The 18910-nt window shown below is 35.4% G+C and overlaps 1 protein-coding gene across 3 annotated transcripts in view; it reads left to right on the forward strand.

Moving 5' to 3' along the window:
• Window positions 1-18910, forward strand: part of dnah5 (dynein, axonemal, heavy chain 5) — a 233694-nt gene that overhangs the window by 194836 nt on the left and 19948 nt on the right. For all 3 annotated transcript variants that reach the window (XM_087286532.1, XM_087286533.1, XM_087286534.1), the window contains 7 exons: window positions 2343-2464; window positions 6324-6473; window positions 8751-8996; window positions 11185-11404; window positions 11877-12082; window positions 13797-14000; window positions 18488-18703. In XM_087286532.1, the coding sequence (XP_087142658.1) occupies window positions 2343-2464; window positions 6324-6473; window positions 8751-8996; window positions 11185-11404; window positions 11877-12082; window positions 13797-14000; window positions 18488-18703 (1364 nt within the window). The remainder of the gene's footprint in view (window positions 1-2342; window positions 2465-6323; window positions 6474-8750; window positions 8997-11184; window positions 11405-11876; window positions 12083-13796; window positions 14001-18487; window positions 18704-18910) is intronic.

Consider the following 18910-nt stretch of genomic DNA (forward strand, 5'->3'; position numbering starts at 1 on the left):
TCTGGTACGGTCCAAAGACATGCGGTACAGTTGAATTGAATAAGCTAAATTGGCCATAGAGTATGTGTGTGAATGAGTGTTTATGGGTGTTTTCAAGTGTTGGGTTGGGTCGACCCCTGATTAATAAATGGACTAAACCAAAAAGAAAATGAATTAATGAATGAATGAATGAATTAATTAATTAAGATCAAATTATTATAAATTAATATTCAAAAAAAAAAACTTTCATGACTCGCAAATTCCAAATTTTAGTGAGTGGACTCTTCTTATTTTGTTATCAGTTGCTGCTTTACTCTGAATAAATGGCCCACAACTAAAAGCATAGAGGTCTCCAACTCTGACTCTATTTATTTCACCATCGCTAATACTAGCAACAGAGGCACTGAGGGACATTTCATGACTAAAACAAAAAGAAAAGAATGTCCTGTCTGCCCAAAAAACAAAAATATACACATCAATGCACTATAAAACTAATAAAATGTCAGAAATAGCCTTTATTTGAACAGTTCAGACACAGTTTTGGGCTGTAAACTATTAGAAAGTTTATTTCTAATGTTTCACATTAAAAAGAAAAACTACTTAATGTTTATGTTTAATGTTTCAGATAAGGTAGCCCCAAGCTTGTCTCACTGAAGAAAAAAATATATAAGTATAATAATTGAAAAAAGAAATAGAAATGTGGTATATGCTGTGTAAAAAAAACTGTCCCCAGGCAAAACTGTGAAACTCTGCTTATGGTTCAGTTGCTGAGGATTTTTTTCTGAGAATTTTTTTTCTTTTTTAAATATTTCTCAAAAGATGTTTAACATAGCAAGGAAATTGTTATAGTATATCTGATAATGTTTTTTTCTTCTGGAGAAATTCTTATTTGTTTTATTTCGGCTAGAATAAAATCAGTTTTTAATTTTTTAAACACCATTTAAGGACAAAAATATTAACCCCTTTAAGCTAATTGTTTAACTGGAAACTGGAACCAACGTAGGGAGAACATGCAAACTCCACACAGAAACACCAACTGACCCAGCCAGGGCTCGAACCAGCGACCTTCTTGCTGTGAGGCGACATCACTACCTATTGTGCCACAGCGTCGCCTATATTATATTATATTATATTATATTATATTATATTATATTATATTATATTATATTATATTATATTATATGAAATTATATGAAATTATATTATATTATATTATATTATATTATATTATATTATATTATATTATATTATATTATATTATATTATATTATATTATTTTATATTATATTATATTATATTATATTATATTACATTATTTTATTTTATATTATATTATATTATATTATATTATATTATATTATATTATATTATATTATATTATATTATATTATATTATATTATGGCGACGCGGTGGCACAGTGGGTAGCACGTTCGCCTCACAGCAAGAAGGTCGCTGGTTCGAGCCTTGGCTGAGTCAGTTGACATTTCTATGTTCTTTGCATATTCTCCCCGTGTCTATGTGGGTTTCCTCCAGGTGCTCTTGTTTCCCCCACAGTTCAAATACATGTGGTACAAGTGAATTGGTTATGCTAAAATTGACTGTAGTGTGTGTGAATGAGTGTGTGTGCACTGTGGATGTTTCAATGATGGGTTGCGGCTGGAAGGACATCCGCTGCGTAAAACATAGGCTGGATAAGTTGGCAGTTCATTCTGCTGTGGCGAACCCAGTATAATAAAGGAAATAAGCCTAAAAGAAAATGAATAAATTAATATTATATTATATTCTATTATATTATATTATATTATATTATATTATATTATATTATATTATATTATATTATATTATATTATATTATATTATACTACAGTGAACTGCAAATTTGATCAATTCCGTATCTCAAACCAAACAGATGACAAATCAGAAAAATAAACGGGATTTAATGAAATTCATTTCAGATATTTAACACAAACAGTACTGTAACCTTAACAATAACAAAAAAGTCCACAAAAACCTTGCTGTAGAGCCACTGCGGACATCACACTCTCTAAATGGTTCAGTTACGCTGATGTGCTGCTCACACGCCGCTCACGCTTTTGGTGTGAAACTGGCTTGAGCAGTAAACCATTCATGACAAACCAGGCCATCTGACCAATCAAAGCAGAATATGATCTCGGACAAGAGGGACTATTTGAGAGACTGATGTGAAATGTATATTTTGGTAAAAATGTTCTATGAAGTAAATTAATTTATTTTGCATGTAAATATGAACTTCTATCCACATACACCTTGGTACAAATTCTGTCTTCCTAATAAGAACAAAACATGACCATTGCATGTGATCTGATCCTTTGATGTCTTCCAGGAGGTGCTTCCCTAGACCTGAAGGCCTGTCCACCCAAAGCTGCAAAGTGGATCCTGGACATAACGTGGCTTAACTTGGTGGAGCTGAGCAAACTGTGGCAGTTTTCTGACATTCTGGACCAGGTGTGTGATCAGATACTTCTACACACATGGCTTCGTAAAGGATCAGACACACCCACACATACTTTAGAACAGACATACGCACGCACACACATTATCTGTCGCTGTGAGCTCCCCTTCCTCATTAAATCCTTCTCACTGCTCCCGCTTTGCAGTAAACATGTCAATATTTGATTCATCTGTTCTACACACACACACACACACACACAGGCACAAATTCATTCACAGCCACTCACACTGATGCTTGATTGGCAGGCCATGACGGCCCGAGGGCACTTCATGCTCAATGCAGTGTGAAATGAGCTCACTTTGGCAAACTCTAAATTAATTACTTGTGGCTGAAAGAAACCAGATTAAACGCCCTTTGTTTAACCATTTGTGTAGCATTGCTGCACGGTAGATTTCATTATACAACATATGTCACAACGTACCTTACGTATGTTCAGCCATTGCATTATAATCAGTTTGGTGTGAATACATCTTTTGAATGTTTTATGTGATGAACAATTTTGATGCTAACAGATTTTTATAAAGGGATAGTTTGCCGAGATTTTGAAATTCCATCATCAGTTACTTATCTTTCTGCTATTGTTGGGAACCTGGACTATGAAGTCAAAGGAAATGGGGGAGCAGACTCTGCTGCAAAGGAAGCACTATTAATAAACCCCAAAAATTGACTCTCATTTAGACCTAAAACCAACAATTAGTTTATACATTCAGGGCTCAACAAAAAGGACTGCTCGGTGGTCCGGGGCCAGCGTGAAAAAAGCTCGGGACAGTAGACAAGATTGTTACTGGCCCCTATCCGCCAGTAACGAGCCCGTTATTTTTTTACCCATTTTGTTTTTGTATTGCTAACAACCAGTACATAGAAAAGATGGCAGCATGGCAACAACATCAAACTATGAGGCTGAAAGAAAAGGTCTGTTTCTAAAGACTTGGAAGCAGACAATTACATGGGTACAAAATTAAGAAACAAAAAAAAAGAACAAAAAAAAAGAGATGTCGTCAGTTTGGTAAGCCATATTCATAATTTTTTTTTTAGAATTGTAATAAAATACCAGCACATTTTCCATACTGCTCATTCATTTGCATAAAATCTTGAAATTTGCTCATTATGCATTTATTAACATTTTTAAACGTTTAAATTCTAGATTTACAGACATTATTTTGCCACAATATTTAAAATATGTGGATAAGAAATAGCTATAATTTATTTTTTTATTTTTTTGTGATGTCAGTAAAACCTTTGACAGGGTAAGTACAAATCTCAACCACTGGCCTGATTGGCCCTGTAAAAAAAATCCTTAGCATTGAACCCTGTACATTAATACCAAATGGCAAATGGTGATCTTCATACAGGGAGCAAACTCCATGCATTAGCCATAATGTTGGTAAAATTGTTTAATTTTTTTTTTTTTTAAACGATGGGATCTGACTGTTTTTACCCGGCGTAGAATAGATCACTCCAGGATGACACCCACGTTTTCAATACTTAGAGAAGATTCTCCTAAATGCTATATTTCTAAAAGTATGTTTACAATCAAGCATGTTTTATTCCATTATGTTGGCTTTAATTCTGTGAGAAACGTCAGTAACACTTTATTTTGATGGTCTATTTGAGTATTAGTAGACTGTCTGCTTCATATCTGTATTTATAGTGGCTTAGGAATCGTCTGATTGGTGAATCATAAATTGGATATTGCGGGATTAGCCGTGATCATAAGCAGAAGATGGGCGAGGCAGTGACGCAGTAGGTAGTGCTGACGCCTCACAGCAAGAAGGTCGCTGGTTCGAACCTCGGCTCAGTTGCCGTTTCTGTGTGGAGTTTGCATGTTCTCCCTGTCTTCGCGTGGGTTTCCTCCTTGGCTAGGCTAAATTGTCCGTAGTGTATGAGTGTGTGTGTGAATGTGTGTGTGGATGTTTCCCAGAGATGGGTTGCAGCTGGAAGGGCATCTGCTGCGTAAAAACTTGCTGGATAAGTTGGCGGTTCATTCCGCTGTGGCAACCCCGGATTAATAAAGGGACTAAGCCGACAAGAAAATGAATGAATGAATGATAAGCAGAAGATCCTCTCGAAATTAATTTATAAATGAACTTCACTTAGTGTTTCTGTAGTACTTTAGTGTTTCTGTAGTTACTTAGTACTGTTTTACTGTCAGAAAGAAAGTTTGCGATGACGCATGCTATTAGTAAATCTGACCCATGAAATCATAAAAATATAATAAGTCATGAAGTCATAAGTTTATCAATAAATGATGACAGATATTTCATTTTAGGGTGAGCAGTGCCTTATAATCTAATGGCTCCTTTCCACTGAGTGCCATGATTCAGTAAGCTGTAAAAGTACTGTACACAATTATTCTCCATTCTCAGAAGTTACTGCAAAAATGTTTTTCTTACTTAGATTTTTTGTCTTGTTCTAGTCCAAATATCTAAAAATGCTTATATCAAGAAGCATTTTCTAGGCAAGCAAAATATATTGTCTTGTTTTCAGAAATAATGTCCTAATATTAAGGAAGTTTTTCCTTAAAACAAGCTGAATAATCTGCCAATGGGGTAAGCAAAATAATCTTGCTTTTTTCCTTTTGACATAAGATTGTTTTGCTCACCCCCTTGGCAGATTATTTAGCTTGTTTTAAGGGAAAACTAACTTAATTTTGGCATTTTGTATCTTAAAACAAGACATTTTGTTTTGCTTGTCTAGAAAATTATGCTAACTCTTTTTAAGAGTTTTTAGATATTTGACTAGAAAAAAGGCAAAAAAATCTAAGTAAGAAAAGCATTTCTTGCAGTGTATACAAAATAGTGAACTGTACCTTTATTATTATTGCTTTTTCAATAATTTTAATATATTTCATATTTGAAGTGCTTTGGCAATACTTTACTGAATGTCATGCCAATAAAGCAACTTAATCTTGAATTTGAATTTGTACCTTAACACTTTTTTGGTCCCCAATTTAGGGCCCACTTCTTTCTCCAATCAATTTTTGAAGGCCCATCTGTCTGACATTTTCTCTAATATGTTTGTATGAAATGTTAAAAACGTCAACCGTCTTTGGTCTATTCTATGGCAGGCTAATGGCCGCAGACGAGCTCTCTTAGAAATTGTAAATAGTTAAAAATAGGCACTATTCTTATAAATAAACTGCATAGTTGCAATCTAAACAACTACAATCCTGACTAAAAAAGCCTCAACAGTACATTATGTTGTCTAACAGCAGTAATATTAGTCAAACTGTAGAGCGTCCTCTGCTTGTTGATGATTGCATTTGGGTGGAGTAAAACACAAACACTTTACATGCACACTTGCCGGCAGCTAGCTCTCTGCAACACTCACATGGTCGCCCACTGAAGCTAAGTAGGGCTGAGCCCGGTCAGTACCTGGATGGGAGACCACATGGGAAAGCTGGGTTGTTGCCGGAAATGGTGTTAGTGTGGCAAGCAGGGGGCGGCCAACCTGCGGTCTTTGTGGGTCCTAATGCCCCAGTATAGTGACGGGGACGCTATACTGCTCAGCGAGCGTCGTCTTTCGGATGAGACGTTAAACCTAGGTCCCGACTCTCTGTGGTCGTCGAAAATCCCAGGATGTCCTTTGAAAAAGAGTAGGGGTTTACCCCGGCATCCTGGCCAAATCTGCCCACTGGCCTCTGTCCATCATGGCCTCCTAACCATCCCCATATTCCAATTGGCTTCATCTCTGTTTCCTCTCCACCAATCAGCTGGTGTGTGGTGTGCGGTCTGGCGCAAAATGGCTGCCGTTGCGTCATCCAGGTGGATGTTGCACACTGGTGAACTTCAATAAATTAATTTCAACTTCAAATTCATTCACTTTTTTATTTAAATGTGTGCATGTTAACAGATTGGCCGTCATGAGAAGCAATGGAGGAGCTGGTTTGATCGAGAGGCTCCAGAGGAAGAACCAATCCCAAATGCATATGACCAGGCTTTGGACTGTTTCAGGCGGCTGCTCCTTATTAGATCTTGGTGTCCAGATAGAACAATTGCTCAGGTATGAATACTTATGTGAAGACATAAATTAGTCTATTGTTAAATTACTACATTAGCACTATCCACACATTGCATTGCATACTGTATGTGCTGTTTAATCCAGCAGCGTAACCTTTTCCATGTCTATATGTTTGTTTACCTTCATTTTTTATATTAATAATGGTAGGCTGTGATATCAAGCGATGATAATTGATTATGTGTGCGCAAGACACTCAGGCAAAATCACAATTTTTATCATTATATTTGAGGCATATATACAACAGTAAGCAGTATCAGAGGTTTGGCTAAGTATGTTCAAAGTGTAAAGTGCAGACTAACTAAGTGTTTTAATAGGTTTGTGTAGAGTCTCAGATTTGATCTGTCACCTTTGGCTTGGCCAGTTAGGGTTAAACAAAAATTCTAATAATAAAATTAAATGTTCAAGTTGTGTTGAAACAATTTTCAATTTTACAAATGTATTGATTTTAACATGTTCTTTAAATGTGTGATTATATGTCTTACATTTATCTTCCTTAATATTTTAAAATGAAATGTTTTTTTTAATTTTTGAATTAGATTAGCTGTAGTCAATTGAGCTGAATGACATGCTTTAATAATAAACTTATTGGCTTTATAGCTGATGCAGTCTTATGCAAAAGTTTGGGCACCCCTCTGTGGCTGCATAATAATGTGCTCTTTCTTTATAAGAGAAGATCGCAGTGAAATGCTATTCAGTTTCTAGAGAAAGCTCAATACTGTCATGTTTTGTAGCTGTATTGAGATGTGTGAAATTAAATTGGAACTGAAAAATAGACAATGCAAAAGTTTGGGCGTCCTCTCTTTTGTTTGGATTTCAAAACCTGTAGTTACTTAATGCTGATTGATTACAACATCAAATTGGTTTGAGTGACTCAGTTAAGCTTAACAATCCTAACACAGGTGTAACCAATCTTAAAAGGATATTAAAGGTTGCTAATTGTGTTTCTCATCATTGTGAACCTGATGGTAGCAACAGTGGAAACTCAAAATAACTTCATAATGACCTAAAAACTAGGATAATTGATTAAAATGAATTAGGAGAAGGATGTAAAAATCTGTCACAAAGGTTTAAAGTCTCTTTCTTCACAGTCAAAAATATAGTAAGAAAATGGAAGGCCACAGGAACAGTTCTAGTGAAGGAATATATCTGAAAGGCAAAGGCGAAGAATGGTTAGAATGGTCACACACAAACCACAACCCGCTTCCAAAGAGCTCTAGGAACATTTCGCTGCTAATAATGTCATTGTAGATCAATCCACAGTCCAGCGCAGTCTTCACAAAGAACAGCTCAATGGAAGGTGATGCAGAAGATGCCATTTCTGCATTCTGCCATCAAGAAGAGTTGTTTGAGGTATGCAAAGGCTCATGTGGACAAGCCTGAATCATTTTGGAAAATATACTGCGGACAGATGCCGAAACCATAGGCGTTTTGCTTGGCGGAAAAAGAACACAGCATCCTAGTTGAAGAACCTGCTCCCTACTATAAAATATAGTAGAGGGTCCATTATGCTGTGCAGATGTGTGGTCAGCACAGATACTGAAAACCTTGTCAGAGTTAAAGGTCGCATGAATTCCACCCGGTATCTGCTGATTCTGAAAAACAATGTTCAGGAATCAGTCAAGAGACTGAAGTTACGGCAGGGTTGGAAGTTTCAGCGGGAAAATGACCCAAAGCACATTTTCAGATCTACCTAGGAATTCATGCTCAGACATGATACATAGTTCTAGAGCGGCCATTCCAGTCCCCAGACTTGAACATCATCAAAAATCTATGGATTGATTTAAAAAGGGTTGTTCATGCTTGGCACTTATCAGACCTGGCTAAACTGGAAAACTTTTGCATGGAAGAATGCCCCAAAATACCTTCAGCAAGAATTCAGTGACTTAGCCTTGACTATCTGAAGTGTCCACATGCTGTTATTTTAGCAAAAGGTGGCTGTACAAAAGACTGATGTCATTATTTTGTTGGGGTTCCCTAATTTATGCACCTTTCTGTTTTTGTTAAGACATAATTTACATTAAATCTGTTGATTAAATAAATGTTATGTCAGAACTAAAATGTTGCTTTTTCCCTAGGGTTTAAAACATATCCAAATGAATTTGCTGATTTGAAAGGCTTGCAGGCTATGGTTTGAAAAGTATCAGGGGTGGCCATACCTTTGCATAAGACTGTATATATATTTTTTTAAATTGTTTATGAACTTATGCAATACCTAACTCCATTAGGCTAATGATTTATTTTCCAATTTGTAACTGATAGGCTCGAAAGTACATTACGCAATCAATGGGAGAAAGATATGCTGAGGGAGTTATTCTTGACTTGGAGAAGACCTGGGAAGAGTCTGAGCCTCGCACACCTCTCATCTGCTTCCTGTCTATGGGTTCAGACCCTACAGACTCCATCATTGCCCTGGGCAAACGGCAGAGAATTGAGACTCGCTACGTCTCAATGGGACAGGGGCAGGAAGTTCATGCACGCAAGCTTCTGCAGCACTCCATGGCTAATGTATGTTCATATTCATTTTTGATGTTCAAATGCATGCTTTTTTCCTCGTCTTGCTAAATTGACAATACCCTGGATTAATTATACAAAATCGAGTGGTCTCATCACTAACAGAGGAATGATCCAGCATCATCGATAATGTACAATGATATAATATAATATATATAACTACAAAAAATTCTTTGTTAATTCTCGGTATAAAATGTATTTTATAACATCCTCGTTTAAATAGACATCGTCAAACATTCAGCCCGAATGCTCCTGAGAGACCTAAAACATAAATTTTTGCCTATAGGCTTTATGACACTCAGTAGGTAATTCCCCTTTATTTAAGAGAATAATTTAAAGATGTTGCATATTATTCGATATCTTAAGTAAAGGAAAGCATTAAGGGTTTCAGGACACAAGAGAAAATAATAAAATGCAAGGTAGTTTCTGTTTTCACAATTCTAAAAATACTTAAAATAATATTTCAAAACTCCTCCGTTGTTTATTGTTTTTAGGAAATATCTAATAATCTTTTTTTTAGATAGACCTTTGTAAAAAGGCTTGAATCGGTTTCATTTATGTATTGTATGCCTATGTTGTAGCTTTTGTTTTGTTTTTTTATTGGTTAATTTGCTTAATGTGATTTTATTATATCTAATATTTGTAACTTTTTACCTGATTTCAATATAGCTTAGGCTATTTTATCTAGATATGACACTATTGTGTTGAGCCTACTAAAGTGGACATGTCATTTGTAAAGTTTTATGTCTTCCTGTTGTATTCATATTTTGTATTAACTTCAAACGAAAGAAAGAAAAAGCCCAGCCGGTGGTGGCGTCAACAGCGCTGTCAGCACTGACCCAAAGCGATCTGTGAACGCTCTTTTACTCAGTCTCTCACACAAACACAGGCATCTAAATGCACACATCATGCACACACCTTTTAAACATGACACAAACTCTCAACAACCTTTACTGGCTGCTGTGTCTTAAATATTGTGTAAAGATTGTTATGCATTATTGAAGCATTAATAAATGCAAAAGAAAAGAAATGACGCAGCAGAAAAATGTCACTTATAATTTAAAACTTTTACATTTTATGCAACAGCCTTACATTTAAAAAAGAAACATAAGCAAAAAGATCACATGTACTCGTGTGCGATCGGAAACCTAGTATAATGGCGGCAAGCCATCTTTATCAGACTCTTGCCTCTTTGTTTACTCCGCCTTGAAGCCCCAGCTGGCCCTCATTGGCCCAAGGAGTTCGGCTGGTCGAAAAGGCCGACCGCTGGCCCCGAGGAAGCCCTGCTTTGGCCTGATCAGGTCCTGGTAGTGACAGTGGAAACTCCACTGACCCTGGCTCAGTTGCTTTCGGCGTGATAGTGGAAACGCGACTAACGACTGATTAGAGTTTTCAAATGTGAAATGACTCTTTATTGTTCATTTTTAAATGCTAAAAAAATATGTACTGTTGAATCTTTACATTCTACTGTGTACTATATCAATTTGTTGATGGTTTGTTTAGTCATATGAAATAATCTGATTATAATATATCTATAAATTTATATCTAGTTATTTAAAACATTTTAAAATGTAATCACATGAATAATTTGTGAAAAACTGACAAAATCATTTAGAGTGTATGTCAATATGGACAAAATGTGTGGTCCTGGATGACCAAATTTGGCTATTGTCTAAAGTATACCCTTGCAAATGAAGACTAGCTTCATTTGCACGGGTATATTTTAGACCAGGGGTCACCAATCTCGGTTCAGGGCCGGTGTCCCTGCAGGGTTTAGCTCCAACTTGCCTCAACACACCTGCCTGGATGTTTCAAGTATACCTAGTAAGACCTTGATCAGCTTGTTCAGGTGTGTTTGATTAGGGTTGGAGTTAAAATGTGCAGGACACTGGCCCTCCAGAAACAAGTTTGGTGACCCCTGTTTTAGACAATACCCAGATAAGATCAAAATAATTTTTCCTTCTTTTATGCCAAAAATCATTACAATAGTAAGTGAAGACTTTGTAAATATATAAAAATCTAATATTTGATAGTGTGCATCGCTAAAAATTTTAAAAGTGATTATGACTGGTTTTGTGGTCCTGGGTCAAATGTTTTATTTTAAATGTATGTAGTTTTATTTATGCAAATAGTATAAAAATCATATTAATTTCTGTTTTTAATATATATTTCTTTCTACTAGGGAGGCTGGGCTTTACTTCAAAATTGCCATTTGGGTCTGGATTTTATGGATGAACTCATGGACACAATCACCGAGACAGACAGCGTTCATGATACCTTCAGACTGTGGATGACCACTGAGGTCCACAAACACTTTCCTATCACTCTTCTGCAGATGTCAATCAAATTCACCAACGAGCCTCCACAGGGACTGAAAGCTGGACTTAAGAGAACTTATGGAGGTGAGCTTGGTCTTTGGATATTTAGTTCTTGTCTGACTGACAGTTTCCCCTTTTCTATTTCTTGTACATGAATCTTTGATATATACTGATCTGGGCCCTGCAATTATTTGTAAAGGAGTCTCACTGACTTATATAGATATATGGCAATATATGGAAATTATATATATATGACATACAACTTCATATTGGTTATTACAAATAAATGTCCTATATACAAACATATTTTTTTAAATATTAATATATATTAAATAATAGCTATATTTATCATTTAAATCTATATCTATAAATAATTTAATATATGGCCATATATGAACACACACATGAACTTGTCATTTAAGTAATGTCATAAGTAATGACACACATATATGTCAAATAAGCGATTTGCATACATTTTCATCAGGTCAGCTTTCTATATTGGGAGATAACTTGGTTAATGTTTCATTTTGTGGTAATGTATGATAATATATTCAAGGTATCAGTCAGGATCTTCTGGATGTGAGTAACATGGTCCAGTGGAGGCCAATGTTGTATGGTGTGGCATTCCTCCATTCCACTGTCCAAGAGAGGCGGAAATATGGACCTCTTGGTTGGAACATCCCATATGAGTTCAACCAGGCAGACTTCAATGCAACTATACAGTTTGTCCAAAATCATCTGGATGATATAGACATCAAAAAGGTGAGAGTTGCATTATGGACCAGTTATTTATTATTATTAATATTATTATTATTAGTAGTAGTAGTCGTAGAAGTAGAAGTAGAAGTAGTAGTAGTAGTAGTAGTAGTAGTAGTAGTAGTAGTAGTATACCTCCCAGTAATAGTTTGCAGCTGGAAGGGCATCCGCTGCGTAAACATATGCTGGATAAGTTGGCGGTTCATTCCACTGTGGTGACCCCAGTTTAATAAAGGGACTTAGCCGGAAAAAAAATAAATGAATGAGTAGTAGTAGTAGTAGTAGTAGTAGTAGTAGTAGTAGTAGTAGTAGTAGTAAGGATTATTTAATCTGTGCTGTGATTTAACATAATTTCTGCAATAATATACCACTTCAATCATTCTGCATTAACACTAAATATGAAGATACAGACCAGAAACAAATCAAATGATTTGCCAGTGCAGTAGGATAATTATACTTTAAGACTTCTTGAAATTAGAGAAATCAAGCTTTAGGTAAAAAAAGAAATATCAAATGAAGTAGAATCTCTATTGCAAGCAGTTTATTTAGTTTAATTATCTTAAAACTTGCTTGTTAATAGATTTCTACTGTATGATTTTCTTATTTTGTGTGGGTTAATAAACAGGATAATTCTTCTTAATTTAATAATTGTCCTTAAATGAGCCAAAGCATTTTTACTTAAAATATAATGCAGAATTTTACTTGTTGTGTCCCAAAATAAACAAAATCTTTTCGCAACAAAACATACTGAATGCATTTTGTCACTTAATAACATGTTTAAGTTTGATTTAGCAGTTTTTTTTAACAGGCAAACTTAAAACAAGTTACTACAGCTAAACTAAAGTTCTAAAATATGCTACAGGTAAGTAATTACACTAAATCTGCAATCAAAATGTCTAACTTTAAGCTTAACTAAGAACAAAGATCTTAAAACAATTAATAGTAATCATACAATCTGATTTTGCATAGAGTTTTATTCTTAAAAGGGACCTATTATGCAAAAATCCCTTTTATAAGGAGTTTAAACACAGTTCTGTGGCACAAGTCTGTGAATGTAACCAGCCTCTATTACCACAAATGAATTATTTACATTTTTATAATCACTCTTCATAAAAACAGTCTGCAGAAACAGATTGACATTTTTCCTTTGTATATGCTATCAAAGGGGGTAAAGCCCCGTCCATTAGGACGTTAGTCTTGTTTTTGAATCACTATGCTGACATAGGCATTTGTAGCTCCGCCCTTTTTTGAAAAGAGGGCTGGGTAACAATCTCATTTAAATTTAAAGCTACAGTCACCAAAATGTTGTAAATCCTTTTTTATTTATTGTTATTTTATTATTATCTGTGAGGTATTTTGTGCTGAAACTTCACTTGCATACTCTAGGGACTCATCAGAGTCTCATCAGAGAATTATTTTACAAATTGTAAAAAGGGGCATAATAGATAGAAGGGGCATAATAGAATGTTTGTGCAAGCAATAAGACTTTAGCTCTTGACTAGATAAGGAATCAACCCAGGATTTGGCAATCAAATGAATTCCACTCAAATGTTCTTGCACTGCTTGTTATGAAAGTATGACATTAATATCTGCTTTTTCCACCATTGTGTCAAGGTTGCATTACAAAAATTGAATGATCTATGCCAGCTTTGTCAAGGGTCTATGCAAAACGCTGTCAAATCTATCTGACATATATATTTGAATGGGTTTTTTTTTACAGGGTGTGTCCTGGAACACTGTACGATATATGATCGGTGAGATCCAGTATGGGGGTAGAGTGACCGATGACTATGACAAGCGCCTCTTGAACACATTTGCAAAGGTGTGGTTCAGTGAGAACATGTTCAGCCCTGATTTTCACTTCTACAAAGGCTACAGCATTCCCAAATGCAGTAATGTGGACCAGTACCTCCAATACATCCAGGTAAGATAGAAGTGTCCAATGAATCTGCTCAGTCTGGCTCTTTGTTGTCAGTACCGTTTTTTCAATTGGGCCTTTAGATCACTTTAGATCATAGTTTCTTAATCCTGGACCTCACGCCCCACCAATCTGCATATTTTGCATGTCTCTCTTATTTAACATACAATAATAAATTGACATATTGAATCCCACTTGAATGAAGCATACAGTTGAAAATGTCAAGTCCTCTTGTGAAATATTTGTTCTTCAAATATTTCTCAAGTGATAGTTAATGGAGCAGAGAAATTTTCACAGGATTTCTAATAATATTTTTTCTTCTAGAGAAAATCTTATTTCTTTTATTTTAGCTACAACAAAAGCAAAAAAACAACTTAAATGTCAATAATATTAGCCCTCTTAAGAACTTTTTTTAGATTGTCTACAGAATAAACCGTTATGCAATAACTTGCATAATTTCCCTAACTTGTCTAATTAACCTAGCTAAGCCTTTAAATGCCACTTTAAGCTGAATACTAGTATCTTGAAAAATATCTAGTCAAATATTATGTACTGTCTTCATGGCAAAGATAAAATAAATCAGTTATTAGAAATGAGTTCTGATGGAAATGAATTCACATATTATGCTTAGAAATGTGTTGAAAAAATCTTTACGTAAACAGAAATTGGGGAAGAAAAAATATATATGGGGGCTTGTAATTCAGGAGGGCTGATAATTCTGACTTCAACTGTATATGCTCCATTCAAACTGAAATCATGACAGAGTATACTGTGGAGTCCATTTTGCAAGGACCAGGGTTGAGAAATGCTGCTTTAGATGGAGATGACAAATGGAGGTAGGACTAAGAGCCCTATTTTAATGATCTAAGCGCAAAGTCTAAAGCATATGGCGCAAAAGCATTAAGGGTGTCCGAATTCATTTTTTTATGGACAGAATGTTATGGTTGGTGTCCTGGTGCTTAGTCTATGGGGTTGTGCTTATTCTCTTAATAAATTATGGATGTGTTTTGAGCATAACATTAATTAAATTAAATCAAATCAATTTGTTAAATCAATCAAAGTCTCATCTCATCGCTGTGGCGCATTTGCTATTTACATGGTGGACTTGCTTGAAAAACTGAATGCTTCACTAGCGAGAAAGCAGACAATCTGCATCCAGGACACCAAAAATTTGCCTGCTTCATTAGTGAAAACTCACTCCACATTTTACAAACGAAAATTTTCATGAATAAACTGAAAAAAGGCATGCAAGTAGGGGTTTTTATATTTGTGTAGCAAATAATATTTTTTGTAACATTTTAATAATTAAATGTTTTTCATATGTAAAGATACACATTTCATATGTGTACTGCTGTACATCCTGTGTGTATTAAGCAATGTGTAGAAGTTTTGGACTTTTATAGGCGCATAACTAATGCACTGTAGACCAAGTTTTAGTTAGTCAATGGCACGGTCGCAGTTTCTTAAAATAGCAACACGCCAACAATGCGCCTTAACACACCTCCTTTCTAGACTAGTACACCCATGAGTCCACAAATTGGCGCAAATAGATTTGCTATTTACACAACGTGGTACAAAAAGTGAAAATGACAGTTGCGCTGGTCTGAAAATAGCAACAAATCGCACCATGCACGACTTGTGCCTTTTTACACTTGGTGTATAACAGGACCCATATTGTTGTTGGATGACAATGCCGATGTGTTACAACACTGTGGGCTTTTGGCTGCTTAGCAAAGTGCCAATAAACATTTACAGGAAAATCAGCCAATACTGACTGACACATTCTCAGCACCCTCTTAAAACGTAAGTTAGGCAGCAGCTTTGTTTAATTCAAAACTCACAGTGGGAGTGTATGCTAAGATGTATTACATTCACCATTCATGAAACAAGATCTGGCCCAGTGTGCGCATGCAGACAGTAGGCGATTGCATATAAGGAGCAAAAGAAAATATTTTACAAAAGCAGGCATCTTTATAACTACAGCATATAGACTTTACTTCACACGTACACACACATGGGTTGGTTTTTGTGATTTATGAGGGCTCTCAATAGGCATAATTTATTTTATATTTTATACTGAAAAAAATGCTTATTATACTATTAAATTACCCTATAACTACCAACTTTAAATGTGAAAAAAATAAATTTTTTAAACAGCTTCAAAATGACAAGAACACAAGGCATGTCCTCATAAACCAACTCATAACCTAGGTCATACCCATGTCAGTATACAAATTTGTGTCCTCATAAATCACAGAAACAAGCACACACACACACACATAGTGAAAAGGCTGATTCATCAGCGCTAAAAATAGTACATCTGGATCAATTCTGCATACACACACCACCTCATAATAGTAATTTGAGTGCTGAGAGGGCCGTAGCCAGTCTCCTGATGGCCTTATTTCTGTTGTACATTAAAGGCAGTGAGTCACATAAAGCAGTGAGAGAAATGGTACAGCTGCCGGCAGAGTACGGCAGATCTTTATTCTGTCTGAGCTGATTGTGATGGATGTTTTTAGCCCCAACTCACAGCAGGATTATCCTCTCAGATTCAATGACAAACATGGTTCCAGGAGCCGATCTGTGCACTCGACGGCTAGATACACACTGCAGCATTGTTCACTGTGTAACATGCAATGAGCTTATCAACATTAGTGAATGAAACTGCACACAAAAGCATAAAAAACACATGTCCTACTTGCTTTCGTACATTTTCTAAGCATAAATTATTTACAGGAAGCTTTTGTGCTGAATAGAAATTAGGATGAATGCGTGTACAATGTGAGATGATTGTTGCTTTCAGTTATTTTCAGTTTCTGGGTTAAAAGACTTAATTAGAATACTTGAATATGTAAAAGTTAAGGAAATAATTATAAAGGTAAAGGAAAACGTTTAAAGAAAAGAATTATATAAAGAAAATAATTCTGAAGTACATAAAATAGAAGATATTGTTGAATTACGGGCTCCTATTCAGCTCTTTATTTTTACTCTAGTTTCAGTTACACAAGCTTACAAAGCTTTAATGAATTTCTATTGTAAAAAAATCAGCAGGGACAGTAATTATGTTGGCTTGAGAAAGCCAACATACTGTTATTGTACTCTGTCCTTGAAAACAAACGTATCTCCTCCTAGGCCGTTCATGCCAAAAGGCCCAAATGTGGTCAAAATGTGCCTTCTACATTCAAGAGTGTTGCTTTATCTCCTCATGCCTATAAGACTTATTGTTTTTTTAATAAAAAATGTTAAATATTAAATTTTTATAATCCGGGCATATAGAAAAATTATACAAGCCCCAAATTTGGCCAAAAGCTGTATTTTGAAGCGTTAGATTTTGTTGATATGTCTTTAAGGTTTATCAGACTTATAGTTTTCCAATAAATAATTTTTAAGCATTATTTTTCTCAAAATATGGCAAGCCATTTTTGACTTAAACTCTATATTTTTTACTGATATGGCAAGCCATTTTTGACTTAAACTCTATATTTTTTACTGATATGGCAAGCTATTTTTGACTTAAACTATATTTTTTACTGATATGGCAAGCCATTTTTGCATGTATCACTTTCACACTTATTAAGCATTGTATTTTCAAAAAAATACAACCATTTAAAAATAGCAATATCTCTACATCAGAATACTGTAGGGACCTGGGCATTGGCTTGTTTAACTCATGCTAGCAAATGGGACTTTCTATGTAATATGCATGGTAACAATGATAATGGAAGCCAGGTGCTAATATTGATTAGCTACATGCTATGAATGATTATCTTAATGCAATAAGATATGCTAGAAATGCCTACTAAGTATTAGCATTTGATCAAACATGTACACGAGCATTGCCATTTAGCAACTGCTTAGCAACTACCTAACAATGCCATAATTGTTTTAGCAACTGCCTAGCAACCACTTAGCAACCGCCGCCGTGCTTTCTGCCAACTGCCATTCCCAGTCCTAGCGCAGTCACGTTGGCTTTCTCAAGCCAACATCAAAGTTTATCAATGAACTTTAGGTTCTAGTATAGAACCTTACCTTTTAAAGATCACGTCAAATTACATAGCTGAACCAAGAACAGCTGTAATTAATTCAAGTTTAAGCTCAAATGTCATCAAAAATGTTTTTTCCTCTATTAAAGGGGGGAGATCCCTCTGAATTAGATAATCATAGACAGATTTTAAGGCTATTAGTTATTGCAAAAGTGTTTGAATCTCTAATCTATTCCAGTTCTACTTTAGCAATTTTATTTTCACTTTACATCTATTATTTAGGTCAAGAGTTACACACAGCTAAAATCCATTTAAACGTAGATGACACTGTTATTTATATATATATATATATATATATATATATATATATATATATATATATATATATATATATATATATATATATATATATATATATATATATATATATATATATATATATATATATGTGTGTGCTTTTTAATCGCAGATGTATGAAAATAAAGGTTTTTCCTTCTTTGTCTGCAGGGTCTCCCAACATATGACACCCCTGAGGTATTTGGCCTCCACCCAAACGCAGACATCACTTACCAAAGCAAACTTGCCAAGGACGTGCTAGACACAATCCTGAGTATCCAACCAAAGGACAGCTCTACTGGAGGTGGGGAGACCAGGGAGGCCATTGTGGGTCGGCTAGCTGATGACATGTTGGAGAAACTGCCTCCAGATTTTGTTCCATTTGAGGTGAGGCTTCAGACTGAGCGACTGTGATGCAGCAAAATCGTACACGGTTGATGGAGAGCTCAGAGCCCAATGGGAGCAAATGGCCTTTGCTGTTTGGAAGCTTGAGTCCTGAGGGGACATTCTAAGGGTTGACGGATGGTGCTGAGGTCACCGATTGCCTGCACTAATGCGTTTTTATGGGGGTGGAGGGGCTCGCAAATGTTCTAA

Source organism: Danio rerio, chromosome 16 (assembly GCF_052040795.2).
Source record: "Danio rerio strain M-AB ecotype USA chromosome 16, GRCz13ab, whole genome shotgun sequence".
NCBI classification, from domain to species: Eukaryota; Metazoa; Chordata; class Actinopteri; order Cypriniformes; family Danionidae; genus Danio; species Danio rerio.